This window comes from Protopterus annectens, chromosome 1.part0 (assembly GCF_019279795.1).
Source record: "Protopterus annectens isolate FY-2018-M chromosome 1.part0, PAN1.0, whole genome shotgun sequence".
Taxonomy (NCBI): Eukaryota; Metazoa; Chordata; order Ceratodontiformes; family Protopteridae; genus Protopterus; species Protopterus annectens.
The window spans coordinates 1,415,572,650-1,415,590,139 of record NC_056725.1 but is presented as its reverse complement, the minus strand read 5'-3'; the positions used below and the strand labels follow the sequence as shown (position 1 = coordinate 1,415,590,139).

The 17,490-nt window shown below is 41.3% G+C and overlaps 1 protein-coding gene across 1 annotated transcript in view; it reads left to right on the top strand.

Moving 5' to 3' along the window:
- The window catches only part of ZNF292 (zinc finger protein 292), a 1,171,601-nt gene extending 1,155,678 nt beyond the window's left edge, over nt 1-15,923 (top strand). Inside the window, exon 8 of the mRNA XM_044067433.1 lies at nt 8,475-15,923. Coding sequence (XP_043923368.1) covers nt 8,475-15,515 — 7,041 coding nt within the window. The 3' untranslated portion in view covers nt 15,516-15,923. The remainder of the gene's footprint in view (nt 1-8,474) is intronic.
- The last annotated feature ends 1,567 nt before the right edge of the window (nt 15,924-17,490 follow it).

Genomic DNA, 17,490 nt, shown 5'->3' with positions numbered 1-17,490 from the left:
CTCAGATTTCTTGCAGGTTCAGAGCATTATCAATTCTCAGCATTGCCCTTTGGCTTATCTACTGCGCCCAGAGTATTCACGAAATGCCTGGCATCAGTAATTGCACACTGCAGACTTCAGGGGATTCAAATATACCCATATCTGCACGACTGCCTAATACAAGCGGACAACCAACAAACTTTGGTAAAACACTTGAATTATGCCATCCACCTACTTCAGGCCTTGGGATATACAGTCAGCATTCACAAATCAAGACTTGTTCCATCCCAAAGAATAACCTTTCTGGGTGCGAATCTAGATAAACCACCCAAATGGCTTTTCTCACAGAAGAAAAACAAAGTCAACTACCAGATTACTTCAAAAATCTGACAAGACAAACTCAGCTGACTGCAAGGAAAATCCTGCAGGCCCTGGGTTACATGGCTTCTTGCATCCTTCTGATTCCGCAAGCAAGGCTACATATGAGGAAACTACAATGGTACCTAAGGAGTTTATGGACTCAGCACAGTCACAGCCTGGAAACTTTGATACCACTCATTCCATGCCTTCAAAAGGAATTTTTGTGGTGGGCTCAAGCAAGCCAGTCAAACAGGGGTCTGCCGTTCAGCAAACCAATAGCCAACCAAAGCATTACAACGGACGCTTCAGACCATGGATTGGGAGCGCACATGGAGGGCAGATGCATTCATGGTCTATGGTCACAAAAAGAGCTACGCATGCACATAAACCAAAAGGAAATGCTGGCAGTGATACATGCAGTCAAAGCCTTCAAACCCTTTCTACATCAAGGCCACCTACTAATAAGGACAGACAACACCACAGTTATGTGGTACATAAACAAGCAGTGAGGCACCCATTCCTATCCTCTTTGCAGGCTGGCAATGAATCTATGGGAACTTTCCTAGAAACTCAATATAGAGCTGCAATCCCAGTTTGTGCCAGGGAAAGACAATATACTGGCGGACAGCTTAAGCAGAAATATCATGGATGCACACGAATGGATGCTGCACCCAGACATCTTTCTACAGATAACACAATCATGGGGGATGCCGGACATGGATCTTTTTGCCTCTCCCCACAATCATCAGCTGAAGAGCTTCTGCTCAAGGACATACCACCCACAAGCATGGAAAGTGGACGCCTTCTCTTTCAGCTGGAGAACTCTAACAGTGTATGCATTTCCACCTCTCCCATTAATGACCAAGCTCTTACTGAAGATCAGGACAGAGCAGCCAGAAGTGATTCTGATGGCTCCGGACTGGCCAAGACAGCACTGGTACCCACTGTTAAAGAGCATGTCACGCACGAAACCATGGCCTCTTCCTCAATGGCCACTTCTCCTGACACAGCACAATTTCAAAACTCTGCATTCCAACCTGAAAACCTTGCAACTAACAGCTTGGAAAATACCTTGACTCCTCCACAGGATAAGCTATCCCAGAGAGTGAAGGATATTATCATGGAAGCTCGCCGGCCTTCCACAAGAAAGGCATATTCAGCAAAATGGAAAAGATTTCACATTTGGAACACCACAAAGGGCCTAGATGCTACAGTGATGAACATGGCACATATCCTGGAATACTTGGCAGAAATGTTCCACAATGGTCTGTCTTACTCTTCCATTAAAATCCATGCTTCAGCAATTTCAGCAGAGTACAATACTGATCTACCTGTCTTCTCTCATCCTCTCCTAAGACAGTTTCTGAGAGGAATTAAAAACATCAAGCCTCCAAGGAAACCATCACTGCCTACTTGGGACCTTAACTTTGTGTTGGAAAAACTAACACTGCCTCCCTTTGAACCAGCAGCATCTGCAGAACTGCAGTTCCTGTCTTGGAAGACTGCCTTCCTTCTGGCTATAACCTCAGCAAGAAGAGTATCTGAGTTACAGGCCCTCATGGCATTACAAACATTTATTATTTTTCATCAGGACAGAATCTCATTGAGAACCAATCCTACATTTATGCCAAAGGTGGTATCCAGGGTCTCATTAAACCAAACTATTCACTTGCCTACCTTCTTTCCAAATCCACAAAACAAAGGGGAGAAACTTCTGCACACCCTGTACATACACAGACAGTTGCGCTACTACTTGGACAGAACTAAAAGTTACAGAAAAAACTGACCAGCTTTTGGTAGCATATGCTGCTGGTGCACAAGGAAAAGCAATTTCCAAGCAGGCAATTTCAAAATGGATAGGGAATTGCATTCGTTTTTGTTACTCCTTTCATGGAAAAACTGTGCCAGCTAACATTAGACCTCATTCCACGAGAGCCACAGCCACCTCCACAGCCTTCTTAAGAGGGGTGGCTACCAAGGACATTTTAGAAGCTGCTACATGGAGCTCCGTGCATACATTTTCCAAGCATTACAATTTACCTTTATATTCCAGATCCAGAGCAGGCTTTGCTACGGCAGTCCTGCAGGGCATTTTAGCTACACCATCCTTTTCATAGATCCTCCACCCCCAGATTGGCTATGGTATTCTACCCATATGTGATGACTGCAGATGCATCCTTGAAGGACATAGTACAGTTTTGTACCTACCATAAATGTAGATGTCCGATAGGTATGCATCTGCAGTCAGGTTTACCCTCCCTCATTCCCCTCTGTGGTATTTCTTGGGTACTTACCCCTCTTATAGCTAGCTGGGGTTATCTATTATGGTGTATTTGTTTTTATATTACTGTGCATGTTTGGAATTTTTTGCATCTCTTCAAATTTAGCCTTCCTTAGAGGGCACCTGGCATCTGGGGCAAGAAAAACTGAGGAGGATGGCGTCGGCTAATGCTTTTATACCCCAGGCGCTCTGACGTCGGGGAAAGTGCAACATCAGCCGACGCCGGACCCAGACTTTGGAATCCGGCCGACCGAAGGGCTGCCTGAGGCAGGACAACCCATATGTGATGACTGCAGATGCATACCTATCGGACATCTACATTTATGGTAGGTACAAAACTGTACTTTGCAGTGTATGTTAAGACATGGTTTTCAGCTACTGACACTTGCAGTGCTCCACTCAATGATCTTTGCCTGTTGCATACACTGGAGTCGTTTACAGCCATAGACATCCAGATGGCTCAAGTTGCTTTGCAAAAGCTCAAGGGACACCTTTGGTATTTGAGTGAAGATCTCATACTACTGTCCTTGTTCTCAGATTGAGTGTGGAATGAAGAGAAATGGCACATTATTGAAGGCTTGAAAAAGCCACCCAGTAAGGAAGATATAAGAAGAGGCTATGCAAAAGCTGTTGCCTGTTTCCAGGGCATGACCTTATCTGACTTCACAACAGAATGCTCAATGAATCTGTTCACTGCTGTCAACATAAACCCATCTTTCCTAACAGCTGATCCTGCAGCATGGAGTGACATACCTGACTTTATCGTTGCGAAACAAACTGTTACAACTTTGCGAGTTAACAACTGTGCCAAGCGAGTAGTCAGATTAGCAACTGACCTCTGTCAAATGCTAATTCACAACGAGGAACAGGGAAAGTTGGCATATCAGATCGTTGGAACACGATCGACAAAGTCACAGAACCACTAAAAAGACACTATAGTACTGTAAATGAACTCATGTAAACTTGTTAATTTTTACTAGGCTTATTTTTTCCTAAACTGTTTGACATTTGTGTTGCTCAGAATTTAATTTGCCATTTGTTTACTGATTTGTGAATATATTTCATTTCTATTGGTGCAATTTGGAAAAAAATGTAGAAATCTCAGAATTAAAGTGCACTGAGCTGTCACTTAACTTAGAGTTTAAGGCTTTAAATTTTACATGGTTCTTTGTCCTACCAATCCTCATGAAATCAGGGGCTATGCGAACATAAAATCAAAAAAAAAATTTTTTTTGCATGTATACACCCTAGTCCAAGGTAAAAGAGACACTTGCTGTGATAGCAATGTACCACAGGTCACTTGATTATTAACTTTAGAAACTGAGCAATGTCAGACTTGACCAGCAACCCTTGTCCTTCATCTTATGCATACGTAGAGGGTCCAGGAAGCATTTCGGACTCCACAGAGTACTTGACAGCATTATTTGACACTTGCTCAGTCATCAGAAGGGATCACAAAGGTGTCTCATGTACTTTAACAGTCACAAGCTTGGGTGGACTGGCCAGTGGTGAAGCTGCATCCTCTGCTACTCTCATAAGTTTTGGACATTTATCCCTGCATTAACGAGAGAGGTCGAAAAACAGAAGAGAACCAGCGGATGCCATGGTTTATGAAGATCCCTGATGCCCTTTTTGCTTTTCTAGGTACTGATCAAGGGATTTGGCCTTACAACAGACTGTTGCCATTGTGCTCATTTTAACAAGTGTACAGTCAGGAGCATCATGCTCTGAGCCAGAGCGAAAAAGGCAAAGGGAATGAAAGTTCTGATGTGGAATCTGATTTCCACACACAAGATTACTGTTTGCCTTAGAACCCTTCGAATGGAACAGACAGTGAAGAAAAAAGTTTTCTTAATCAGGCAGTTAGCTTTAAGATGTACTGTGGTCTTTGGAATAACCGACACAAGTCTACAAATGTGGAAGCTTTGGGCTCTGACAGCAAGAAAGAGCTGTAAGATGGCACTAGCAGATGACCCTTATACCTGGACATCCTGATGTCAGTTATAGGTCATCCACCAACCCAGGAGGAGGGAATTAATCTGTGGTACTTGGGCCCACCATGGGTTACCATAGCAAGAATAACCCGTATGGTTGTTACTGCAACAGTGAAGATGCTGTAACACAAACATTTATGGTAAGTAGACACAACTGTATGTTTTGCAACACTCCCGACTACAGAATCTGTTGTGGTTGAGACCTCTGGTGCAACTGCTGTGCAGATGTAACAACCAACAAGAATTGTGGCACTCAGGATAAATGATTCACTTAAAAATCAACGAACATATCCAAAAAACATAAAAGTGAATCAAACAGTGGGGCAGTATAAAAGCTTTATGCAGATCTAAAACATAAGCGCTTTCGCAGTTGAAAACAGCTTCAACAGCTGTTTAAAAACTGTAACTCACACGTATTTAAATATACAATCACAACCAATTACAAAGATACATACCTCTCAGCCATCTCCTTTCATATAGATTTAAAGCAAAATCAACGTAAAACAATACTATAATACTTTAAGTTTACTTAATGGTCTGTCTTTCAAAAGAGCTTTTGGGCCTGTGAAACCTCAGTTCTGTTTGTGGGCGTACACATATGTTCAAGTTTTTAGTCACTGAGAAAGTCACTATTGGTCTTAGAGGGGACAGAGAACAGAACTGAAGTTTCAGAGGCCAAATGGATAATTAGGTTGGGTGCTGATGTTGGCTATGGCCTTAATGACAAGGTTCCACTAAAACCTCTCTTGAAATGCTGTGCAGATGTCCACACCATTGAGAGCAAGTCCTCCCAGACCAAAATGTTGGATGTTCTTTCAGTGACCATAGATCCTTTGGCCACCAGGCCACACATTTTGAAAACTGAAGGGGAAGGCAGGATTCCTAGAGTTTTTGTACATTGAGAAGTTCCTGGAGACCATGTCTAGGTTTTGTTTGCCTGCTTGAGGCTTCAGAGGTGGCTTTCACTGACCATAGCAGGCAGAAGTCACTGATGAACCCAGTGGAGCCCAGCTTGCCTTGGCTAGCCATGTGCCTCATTCCAACCCACCCAGGCTTCAGCTTCATCTCCAGATAAACTGGTTCATATAGCTGAAACCATGTGGTCTTATTTGAAATCTAAAAGGTCTGAGCCCACTATGCCAAATCTGTGTTGTGATCCCCTTCAAAAGAAAAGGGGTGGATACCCCTGAGGTAGAATCTTACTCCTTAGATTCTTATGCTGATGAGCTTGGCTGTGTGGACAAATTTCCAGTAACTAAAAGCAATAGACTTAAGCACTGACAATGCCTTGGTTTGTTTCAACACCACAGGAATTCTTGGGAGACTCTCCACAAAATGCTTCAGGCCCTGGAGTATGTCATTGTGACCAGAAGTGTTACTGATTGCTCCTTTTCTTGCAAAGGCAACATTGTATGTTTTGTACTAGTTTCCAAGACAGGGGAGAAGCTTATTTTAGTGAGCAAGAAGGATTTATGTTCTCATGCTTTTTCTGAAGAATAGGAAATCTGCATCTGAAAAGGATGTCAGTATTATGGGACTAAAATTCTTTGATCATCCTGATGCGGAGAAAAAAAAACCCTGAAGGAAACTAAACGACCATGCAGGAGACTGCTTAGCTGAAGGTCTAAAAGGGGATAAGACAGACTGGAGATTAGTAGCTGCACAGATGCTGGCTGCTAAAGAGTGCCATTCCAGAATACAAGGCAGCAACAGAAAATAACTCTCAGACTGGGGAGTCATAACAGTGAAAAAACAAGCTGTGCCTCCAGTAATTACGGGAGGAAGAACTCTTTGTTAGCGTCACCAAGATCTCACTGAATCGCCATGACACACTAAATTTTGAGGAACTATTGATTAAACTTGCTCTCACAACATAGAAAGTAGACAGAATGACGTATTCCATGAGACCTGAAGGATATTAAGCCTGAAAATCCAAATACCTGCAATAGATTTTTTTGACTTTGGACATCAGTGCTTTGTCAGAAAACTGCAATTTTATAAGAAATGACAGTATAAAGCATTGGAAGAAAGATAGATATGAAACAGGATTACATGATTAAGAAGCACTAGTCCTGGGACCGCAGACCATCAAGGCCAGTTAACTGTCAGAAAGGACACTAAGGCAGCACCTAATGACGAGAAGAGAGAAAAACTGTGAAATAAACAATCCAAACAAGATTAGAACATACAAAGCCACAGGAGCTAATGAGGGAGGAAGGTAGATCAATAACTAAATATACAAAAGAAAAGAAAGAAAGAAATAAAAGTCCTTACAGCTCGAGACATAGAAATCTTCCGTCTTACCACCCTGGCAGCAAACGAGATCTGGAGAGTTTGAGGGTAGTGTGGTGCATCATGGGAAGAGGAAAAGACCTCGAGATAAGGATCTAAAGTCTGGAAAATGCGTCCGAGTCAGATCCGAGGATTGGATCCGTAACCAGTCAGTGAGGAAGAATGAAAATGGATAGCACATATACTAAGTTATGGTAAATAACTCCTAATTCATTCTAGATTCCTGAGATCAGTAGAGTGCAGCATCCCAGTCCTAGCCTGCAGTTAGGAAGGACCCAGGGTGGTGGATGCTCCAAGTGCAAAAATGAAAGATATTACCTTAGATAGTTTGCTTACAGCCTGACTCTGGCATTGGATGCATCAGGTTTGACTTGGGGTTGCTGTTTGACTCAGACTTTAGATAGTAAAAATATGGCCAGTGAAGCATCAGAGAAAGCAAATGGTACATAAATATCTGGGAAATGTCTGTAAAATGAGCACTCAAAATTTTCAAGTTGTGTGCTACCTAATGTGCCATTGACGCTGCTGCTGTTCTGTACGATCTTTGTGCTGCAAGTGTAGCTTACAGTTCTCTTAAAGGCTCACTTTTCTGCAGTATCTGTCTGCTTACAGCTAGAAGCTAGACTCCTTGTTGGGACCCAGACCCTTAAACAATTCCTAAAGGGCACCCCCCCAGAAAAACACAGTAAAAGCTTGGAACTTAAGCTTTGCACTGGCAAAGCAGCTAAACTTTCCTCCCTTTGAACCATTTGCACCCTTAAAATTAGTGATCTTGAAAGCTGAAGTCTGTACTGCATTTACTTCAGCTTGAAGAGTCAGTACTCAGGCTTTAATATGCAAAGATCTATACCTGATGTGTAAAGGATGGGGGAACTGTGCACGGTAACCTCTCTTTTACTGAAGTGACCCAGAGCTAGCCTTTCCTGCAGCTTTATTTTTTTCCTTAATCCTCAGAATAAAGGAGATGAGTCTGTCCTCCTAGGACATACATAGGCATTTGAGATGCTACCTGCATAGGGTAAAAGGACACCATTAAAACTGTCAATGCTTTGTCTCCTTTGCAGAGAATAAAGAAGAGTTTCCACTGAAAAAAGGAGACCATTTCCTAATAAATAGCATATTGCATTCATGTTTGTTGCAAAAATTATGGTAGAACTCTGCAGGAAGAGGTGATAGCACACTGTCTTGCAATGCAGCAACTACACGTGCCAAGGATATCATAGAAGTAGATGCATTGGTCCTGCGTTCACATCTCGGAACATTACAAGCAAGGCATAACTTTTCAGGCTTGGGATGGATTCATCTGTACTGTATTAAATGGCCTGCTTCACGTCCCTTCCAGCCTGCCTATTTGATCATTCCTGGGAATCATTTTATTTTATTATTTTTATGACGGATGATGTGAAGTAGATAACCAGTGACTTTATCATGTAATGAAGCTTGTCTTACTGTTTGACAGCAGAACTTCTACAAGTAGATATAAGGTTTATGTATACATATAGTTTTTTTGTAAAGATGACGAATGATTTATACATGACTAAACTGTCTCTTTTCCATCCTTTTGATAGGTCGAAAGTATTGGGCTTCCAACATGTATTGAGATGTGTGTGAGAGCACTGCGAATGGAGTCCAGTGAAAATACAACTGTTAAAACTTCAATCTGCAAGACAATCTCTTGTTTACTACCCGATGATCTGGAAGTGAAGCGAGCTTGCCAGCTAACTGAATTTCTTTTAGAACCTACAGTCGATGCCTTTTATGCAGTTGAGACTTTGTACAACCAACCAGATCAGAAGTTTGATGAAGAAAATCTTCCAGTACCAAATTCTCTACGTTGTGAAATTATCCTTGTATTAAAAACTCAGTGGCCTTTTGACCCTGAGTTTTGGGACTGGAAGACACTGAAACGCCACTGCCTGGCATTAATGGGAGAGGAAGCATCCATTGTGTCTTCCATCGATGAACTTAATGACAGTGAAGTGTTTGATATGCCTGAAGAAGAGCACAAAAGCACTGAAGTTGAACCTGTTGGACTGTTTCCTACTTACAATCAAGAAAGTGTTGTAAGACCAGTGAACAGCATTAGACCAGTGAACACTGAAAAGAAAAAACGAAGAACAACAGCTAAACAGATGAGAGAGAAAGGATTTGTGTCTGCTAGGTTTAGAAACTGGCAAGCATATATGCAGTACTGTGTCTTGTGTGACAAAGAATTTCTCGGTCACAGAATAGTTAGACATTCTCAAAAACATTTTTGTAATGGAGTTTATACTTGCCCAATATGCACAGAAACCTTCAGCTCTAAAGAGCAGATTATTCCTCACGTGGCATTGCATGTAAAGCAGTCCAGTAAACAAAGACTTGCTAACATGAGGCCAGTAAGAAGAGCTAAACCAGGAAGGCCTCCCAAAGTACCAGGTAGCACCACAACCCAGAAAGCAAAACCTGTCAGAAGGCAGCAACATCAGCTTGTAAAGAATAACTTGAAAGTAAAGGAATTATTTTTGTTCAGTGATGTTAGGCCACAAAAATTTGACAATAGAAGTAAGGGTACTCAACCAAGGTTAGGTAGAAGATCAAAAGACCGAAGCATTGATGAATTTAGATGTCCAGTAACAAACTGCAAAAAGAGCTTCAGGTACTTCAAAAACTTGATTGCACATTGCAAACGCCACAATGAAGAAGAAGCAAAAGTTTTTCTTGAACTGCAGAGTAATAAGGTTATTTGCCAGTACTGCAGGAGACATTTTGTAAGTATTGCTCATCTCAATGACCATCTGCAGATGCACTGTGGCAGCAAGCCTTATATTTGTATTCAGCTAAAATGTAAAGCAAGCTTTAATAGCTACTCTGAACTGCTGACTCATCGAAAAGAGCATACTGCATTTAGAGCCAAGTGTATGTTTCCATCATGTGGCAGAATTTTTTCTGAGTCTTATTTGCTTTATGATCATGAAGCACACCACTATGACACATACACTTGTAAGTTTCCAAACTGTGGGAAGGTGTATCATTCCCATAATGAGCTGCTCAAGCATTCTGAGGAACATAGTCTACATCAGGTGTCCAGCCCTTTGTGTCATAGTACCTTGCCTGCTGAAATAATCCAGCCTCCATCAAGAAATGATGATGCACAGGAAATCAAGATTAAAATGGAGGTTAATGAGGACATTGCAGTTAGTCAGAGTAACACCACCAGTGGAATAGTTGCACCAGGACAGGTAATGCCAGCCAAGTTTGTAGCAACACTTGGCACATCAGTTCAAGTATCTCATGTTGCCGATTTGATAAAAAGTGAGATTCAAGCTACAGCTGCAGGGAAACAACCAGCAAATGCCACTACAGTAGAGGACACTCTCCAGTTTGTTTCATCTGACAAGACCACAGCAGAAAGTGCTGGATCTTCCTTTGGAGTTAGCATTTTAAACAGCAGCATATTGTCTGCAAAATCCAGGGTTCCTACTTGTCTGTCACCTTCAGAAGCAGAGTCTGGCAGCACACAACCTCAGATAAACCAGCTGTGCACATCTGTTGCAGATGTCTTTAGTGGTGATGGTATTCCAGCTTTATCTAAAAGGCTGTCTTCTGGAAGTATTGAGCCCTCTGAAGCAGATAAAAAACTGAATGACTTAATACCTTTTAACATGCCAAAAGAAACTTTATTTAAGGCAGTCAGTTCAGGACTTCCAGTTAAGAACAAGATGGAAGTTCCTAGTGTTTGTGCTTTACCATTAAAAATGATAGACAATTTTAATGTGGCTGTACCACAGTCAAAAAGTAGTCCTTCAGTAGTGCCTGGTGAGTCAGAAGTCAAACCAGTGCGTGCTTACCCCTGTAAGGTTGATGGCTGCCCTCGAAGTTACAGCTCAACGCGAAGTCTAACTAAGCATATGAAATCTACACACCCTGAGCAGTATGCAGAAATCAAGCTGGCACAGAGGAACAGAAGACGACGACCAAAGGCAAATAATGTTTCAGATATTTCCACTGACCAAAAGTTGGTTACTTTCCTGCAGCCTCAAACGGGAGTTCTTAACAAGACCATTTCAAAGAGAAGACCTAGAACTCGCACAAAACGCTGCTCCTCCACTCCTTTAGACACTGTAAATCCACTGACTCCAGCTCAGCTGGGTGTAGCATCCACCTCCTTACGTTCTCAGATGAAGATTAATCAGAGTGATCCAAAGTCTGCATCTCTTCTGGTAGATCTGCAGAAGCACTTAAATGTAGATAGTGCTTCAGGTCATGTTTCATCTGAAAGTAGCAGCAGCACAAATTCCATCCGTACTAAGCAGCTTCATTCCAGGTTTAGAAATTCAGCAGTTAAATACATAAAGGAAGAGTCCAGTTTGGATTCTTTGATTTCTTCAAAATTGGATGGTGTTAGTAATGAAGATGCAAGTTCACAACATTCTAGTAAATTAAAGAGAGAACAAAAGAATGGCCCAACTTTACGACCAAAGAAACCAAGACAAAGTAGGCGATCAAAATGCCCTGCTATAATTAAAGATGGAAAATTTATATGCAGTAGATGTTTTAGAGCGTTTACTAATCCCAGGTCACTTGGTGGCCATCTGTCTAGAGGTTCTGTTTGTAAACCTTTTGAACCTGATGAAACTCCTCCAGAAGTCATTGAGAGTAATGGTCATTCCTCTGTTTTGGCAAGTGTGATGCTTTCCTCTAGTGCAGTCAGTGTACAACAGCCACAGGAGTCTGCTTTCAGTCGAAGTACTAATTGTAGAGAGTCCCGCCTTCAATCCTTAACAAGTAAAAGGCAGCAAGCCTCATCTTTGCATAATGGTTTTTATAAGCAAAATTCATCTAACTTTAATGCAAGTAGAAATGAGGCTGGCAGTGGTAGTAACCAGACCCTGGAGTCGTCAAGGGTTCCAGCTGCATTTGAAAGTACTGGGGTACCTCAGGAGATGCTTTCTTCAGGAAATTCAGCTGCATCTCAGGTTGATGCATCAAGACCATCAAATTCAGCATCATCACAGATGAGTGGTGCAGCTGTACTGCCTTCTAAAGATTTACTGTTGAGTACTCTAGAAAATGGTTTGCTGACTAGCTCATTTTCTGAAACTACACTTCCACAGAACGTAGATTCAAAAAGTGCTCGGATTTCTGTTATAAGTGGCCCGCAGAGTACAGATGTAGCACAGTTAAGTGTGAAAAGAGAGAGTAGTTCTCCATCACCTGGAAGTTCAGGCACAGAGTCTTCTTATTTTGGAAATTCCTCTAAGAATATAGCTTCAAAGAAATTGATGACAATGGCAGTTCGTGCTAAAAGCTTAAAAGAAAGTAAGCAGTTGATTGGAGCTGGTCATCACATGGGCTTGCTTACAGAAACTGACCCTCCTTTTCTTGTGGCAAATCAGACGTCTGAGTCCAGTGAAACTGCAACTGATGTCAAACACTACAATAGTCCCGATCCAGTTTCTCCAGATCTGCTGGTTGGCTTAAAAGAAAATGCAAATCTGCAAGCAGTAGATAAACTTTTACAGCATGAATTAAAAGATGGTACAGACCTGCAGATGGCTGCAGGTACTGTTACTCGGGACTTCCAAAAAAATGTAGAAGCCTCAGCAGTTGTGGCTAATGTAGCATCAACAGTGTCAAATCTTACAGAAAGCTTCCAGGTGCAGGGTGGTGCAGAAGGGGCAGTAATTGATGTGGCAAAGAATTTAAAGGGTAACTGTGATCCTTTATTAACAAGTACTTTGCATGTGGAGTCTGCCCTTGACATAAAAATGCCTGTAATTAATGAGCTCAATCATGAGATCAGTTCAGCGGATTTTTGCTCATCTGACTTTTCAGAAACTGTAGATGGTCAAATAGCAGATATTCTGGAGGCCCTAGAGAGGCTGAATTTGGAGAAGGAAGATCAGCTTACTCAGCAGCTTACACCCAACCAGTTGCCTGAGAAAGCAACAGGTAGCTTAGCAGTCAGTGAGATATCAGAAGGAAGCCTCTCTCAGACTGTAGTAACCAAGCAGCCTCCTGTAGTAAATGACTGCAGTCCACCTGCTCATAAACCTTTTGCGTGTAAAGAAAAAGGCTGTGACTATGGAGCAATGACCAAAGATGCATTGTTTAAACATTATGGTAGAGTGCATCACTACAGTCCAGAAATGATGATGGAGGTTAGGAAGAGACAATTGAAGTTTGCTCCATTTAAATGTGTAGTACCCAACTGTACAAAAACATTTACAAGAAATTCCAACCTCAAAGCACATTGTCTATCAGTGCATCATTTTTCTCAAGAAGAAATGGCCAAGTTAAGAGTTAAACGTCCTTATAGTAGGAAGTCTACTAGTGAAGGTAAAGAGTCCAGTACAGCAGAAGCACAGCCAATAAAGGTGCAGGCATCAACAGTAAGTACAACAGCTTTGCAGCCTGCAGTGGCACAGTTGACAGTAACTCAGCAGGCTACATTACAGTCTGCCTTATCACCGCCCTCAGTGGGGCTGCCATCTGCAACACAGCCTGTGCCGGCACAAAAGATTGGCAGAGTTAAAGCGAGAAGAAGGAAAGTAAAGCCAGAGTTTGCACTGGGTAACCTGTTACAGAAAGGATTGTTCACTGGGCAAGTTGGCAGAAAACCCAGAAGGGAGAAAACTGCCAAACTGAAACAATCTGGACTACCAAGTCAGAATGGTACAGGTGAACTGTCCAGTCTGAAACCAAGAAGAAGAAACAGAAAGCCTGATGGAAGGAGACTAAAGAAACAAAGCCAACTCAATAAACCTGGTCCTTATAAACCTTACCAGTGTGTTCATAAGGACTGCACTGCAGCTTTTACAATTCAGCAAAATTTATTGCTTCACTATCGTAGCATGCATAGATCTGAAATACCAACGTTTCTTCAAGAGAATGAAGATGAAACAGAAACATGCATTGAAAAAGAGCAAACTAAACCTGCACAGTTAGAAGCTGAGCTTTCTAGACCTGTAAAGATAGAAAACAATGAAGGCTTTCAGGAATACAGGTGCCAGATAAAGGACTGCTCTAGAATATTTCAGGAAGTTACCAGTCTAATTCAACACTATATTAAGCTGCATGAAATAGCTGTGCAAGAGATTGAAAGTATGTTTATAAATACGGATCTAAAACTGATGAAATGTGACCAGCCACACTGTACAAGTTCATTTATGGATTTCTGCAATTACGTAACCCATCTTGAACTAGCTCATGAATTTCCTGTAAAACGGAACATAGAAGAGGAAGGTATCTTTAGATGTGACTGCGAAGGCTGTGATAGAGTTTATGCTACAAGATCAAATCTGCTTCGGCATATTTATCTTAAACATAATGAGAGACATGATTCCCATCTGATGAGACCTAGAAAACTTTTGGCATCTGATCAGGAAAATGTATCAAGAAGAGCAAATCGTGAATATCCTTATAAACAGGCAACAAGAATGAAATTAAAAATGGGAAAACCAGGCAGCAGGCCCCGTGGTAGACCTAGATTGAAACTTCCCATCATCTCTGAAGGTAGCCCAACTGGGAGATCTTTTATTTCACTTAAATGTGGTCAGTATACATTTGATGTTAAAACTAGAGAAGATGCTCTAGCAATGTGTACAGAAAACTTTCTAGTGCAGTTTCCTTGTATGATCCTTGGGTGTTCAGCAATTGCTAAAACAGAACATAGTATACTCCGGCATTACAAAAACCACAATTTAGACCGAGAATTGGCTCTAAAACACAGGAGTCTGCTGGTAATTTGCAAAAGACGTCCAAGCCACCTGAGAAAGCATCCTTTAACAGATAAAGGAGAGACCACACAGACGGGAACAGAAGAAACTGCATCTGAAGACAGTGTGCTAAATATTTATGAGACTCATAAAGCTGAAAAATATAATGAAAGGTTAGACAGAGATGTGATGGATGAACTTTCAGAACTTTTCAGTACAAAACTGATAAATAATGATGGACTTGATTTGTTCTCAAATCAAGGAGAAAATATGCGTTTGTCTGAAAAAGATAGGCTGAACAGTTCTTTAAAACGATCAGGTACAGAAAACGATTTTTTTCTGTGTAAGAGAAAAAAAGTGGAAAGATTTGGAAGATCACTGACTGAGAGAAATAGCACTCAAAGAAGTGAAGAAAGTGCTGCTGCTTTGGGCAAGCAGTGCAATAACAAAGAGCAGCAGAAAACTTTTGACTTGAGTACTTTTAAGCCTATGGGTTTTGAAGTTTCTTTCCTGAAGTTTCTTGAAGAATCTGCTACAAAGCAGAAGAAAAAAACTACCAGCAAAGACCCTCTTAGTGGTACTGTTAAAGATGTGTATGTTACTAAATCACCAGCAGAAAGTACATCATCTGGTGATGAGTGGTCAAGTAGTGTTAGCCAGAGACTTGTGGAGTTTGCCAATCCTTCACATTTGCATTCAGTAGAGAACATAAAAATTGTCTTGGATGAGTCCTTTGCAGAGTGTGAAGAACTTATGCTACAGCAGCTGCAAAAAATGAAGCCTGTTGTAGTCCTCAAACATGCTGAAGTAAACTCGGACAGTTTTTCGGACACTCAGAGTTTAAAGGACAGCACTGTTGAGGATGTGCAGAATGTGGTGTATAGTCCAACTACATTGTCAGCTGTATAGGTTTTGGGTAATAAACTACATTGGTATTGATTGGACCCATTAAGCATGCATTTACTTGTGGAGCTTATTTTATTGATGTAACTTGCCTCAGCAGAAAAAGTCATGACATTAGTCATGTAGTTTTATTCGTGGTATCCCTATGGGACTATAGAAACAGAAATATTGTTTTGTTGTAAATAGTCAAGTTGGGACCTCAACAAACTTTCTATAACTAATTTGTCACTTCCATGAATTAAATCCTTGTGTGTACAAGTATGTGATTGGTTATCTTTTCACCAGTTCGCTGTTCATGCTTAACAGTACTGTTATTTGTAGATACTTTTTTGTACATATTTATTAATGTAAATCATTTGCTGCCACTACAGCAGTCTGCAAGTCTGAACTATTAAATGCCACATTTATACTGTATTTCTGCTACTTTCTGTTTTCACTTAAGAAGCTCTGTTAAATGTAATTAATATGAGAGTTTAGTGAGGAGTGGGTGATTCACATTTACTTGAGAAGCCCTGTAGAACACTGAGTCCACTCAGCAAATTCTTACAGTCAGCATAATAATCATGCCTTTGTGTACAGAAAAACAACTTAAAACATTAACATTATGACTAAAATACAGGATGTTCATTGTATTTTTCTTATTTGCATTAGTGGTACAGTAGAGTCTCGATTATCCGAACATCGATTATCAGAACAGTCAGTTATCAGAACCAGACTTCCAAAGTTTTCGGGTGGGAAAAAAAAATCAAAGTCTGAAAATGTAAACATTGTATGCATTTGCCTGAGCATGTTTTTTGCGCTTGTAGCCAGCTTGTGTGTGTGAACTATTGTTTATTGTCCATTGGAATCTCTGAATGGTTGAAAAGTGTATTCCTGCATGCAGAAAAAAAAAGATTTTAGAAGTTTTTTACTCAGTTAAGTTATATGTTTAATTATCCGAATAATTTGATTGTCTGAACTACCCTAGGTCCCAATTACTTTGATTGACTCTCTATTGTAATTCTTTGAATTTTTACCAGAGGAAAAAAGCCCAGCATCTGTCCTGACTTCAGAGCTTTGCACCCTTCCCTTTGTAGGCCAGGAAGACACCCTCCCACCTGGAAGTCAGTTTGTTGTATCAGAGGGGCATATACCCCAGGCTGTCTACATCTTCTTGCTGCAGTATTTGAGAAGACTGGTGCAGGTTACAAAATAATCATTAGACCGTTTCATCTGGCTTCCAGAGTATAGATGAGTACACCTTCAGGATATAAAGTCAATACTTGTGTGTTAATGTGTAGAAAGTAGATACCATACAAAGATTTCCATGGTAAGTGTATGTTTTGCTTGGGCACAGAACATTATTTGTGTTTGTTGTGCTTGCTTCAACCAGAAGACCACCAGGCAAAGAGCCATATTTCTCCAGGGCTACGTAAACAAGAATAGGCTCTGCATCTTTTCCCAGATCCCCATGGTACTGATCAGGTTGTCCATGGATGCTCCACTGAAAAAAAAAAATAGAGAGAAGTGCTCTCGAGGGACGGAATCAGTAACGTCTGACAGCATACTGTTAGAATCCAAAGGCCATCTTAGTCTCAGTGACATTTAGTCCATTGAGCTGCTTTTGTAGCTTCAAATTCCAATGCCTGCTTGGACATATGAATCTGGTGATGCCCCTGAGTTGGCTGCCATATGTTTGGATGAAAGCAAGTCCTCCCAGGCAAGTACAACTCATGTCTTAGTCCAGATGCTTGTCCTTGGCCTGTGGTTCTGATCCCTGTTGTTTGGTAACCGAGGGTGAGGGTGATGAAATTTTCTTTTCTTTTTTTGAGGGCATCTCTGGGTTTAAGATCATGGCTGATTCCTGCCCACATGTGATGACACATCACGTGGTCACCAACCCCAGTTGCAGTGTTAGAACATCTAAGACTCTGACATCTTGCCTCAGCATTACCTGAGGAGACTCTCCTCACATCTGCTTCGGGGTCACCTGTCAATTCCC